Source organism: Nestor notabilis, unplaced genomic scaffold, assembly GCF_000696875.1.
Source record: "Nestor notabilis isolate BGI_N333 unplaced genomic scaffold, ASM69687v1 scaffold23040, whole genome shotgun sequence".
Classification (NCBI taxonomy): domain Eukaryota; kingdom Metazoa; phylum Chordata; class Aves; order Psittaciformes; family Psittacidae; genus Nestor; species Nestor notabilis.
Window position 1 is genome coordinate 9,880 of NW_009912787.1, and position 765 is coordinate 10,644.

Here is a 765-nt window from a genome sequence, read left to right on the forward strand (position 1 = left end):
CGCACGCCGCCCCCCCCCCCCCTCCCCCAGCCGCTGGTCCAGAGCTGGGAGGAGGAGAGCAAGGACATGCCCTCAGGAGGCCCACAGCTGGACAACGTGTCAGGACATGCCTCAGCACTGCCACCCTCCCCATCCTACTGAGGATGGCAGAACCCAGCAGGCAAGGGCAGCAAGTCCTTTGTCACACCCAGCGATGCCAAAGGAATTGCTGCCTTCTTCAGGGAGGAGGCTGGGGCAGGAGCAGGGAGTCAGCCCTCATCTGCATCACCTTACTCAGCCAGGAGCCCACTCTCACCTGCCTGGTCTGCATGGAGCCACAAGATGCAGGAATGTGGGTATTTCAGGGGCCCACCTAAGGGCCCCCCCCCTTCCTCCTCCTGCTGCTGGTGCAAGATTTCACTATGGGGGATCCCCGTCTCTTCAAACACTTGGAGGCTCCTGTAAGCAGAGACAGACAGAGCTCAGAGGCTGGGTGAGGATGAGCTCTTCCACCTCCCCAGCAGCCCTGGGGGCTCCAGCAAAGGGAACCGCAGACACTCACTGAGATCCATCCCTCTCATGTGGGGGGAGGGCAGGTTTCTGCCCCCTCCCGTGCCCAGCATCATGAGCACACCCAGGTCCTGGGGGTACAATGCAGTGCAGAGCACAGCGATGGCACCCAAGGAACCCAGAGCACAGCCACCCACCCCTGCCTGGCACCGGGACAAGTCCTGCAGGGGATGGGGTTCTGGCTCCAGCCCTGCCCTTTCCAGCCAGGCAGGGCTG

At 63.0% G+C, this 765-nt stretch overlaps 1 protein-coding gene across 1 annotated transcript in view; it reads right to left on the reverse strand.

Moving 5' to 3' along the window:
* Positions 1–765, reverse strand: part of TRIT1 (tRNA isopentenyltransferase 1) — an 8,480-nt gene that overhangs the window by 6,144 nt on the left and 1,571 nt on the right. The window contains 1 exon segment of the mRNA XM_010021378.1: positions 260–438. Within this exon segment, the coding sequence (XP_010019680.1) occupies positions 260–438 (179 nt within the window).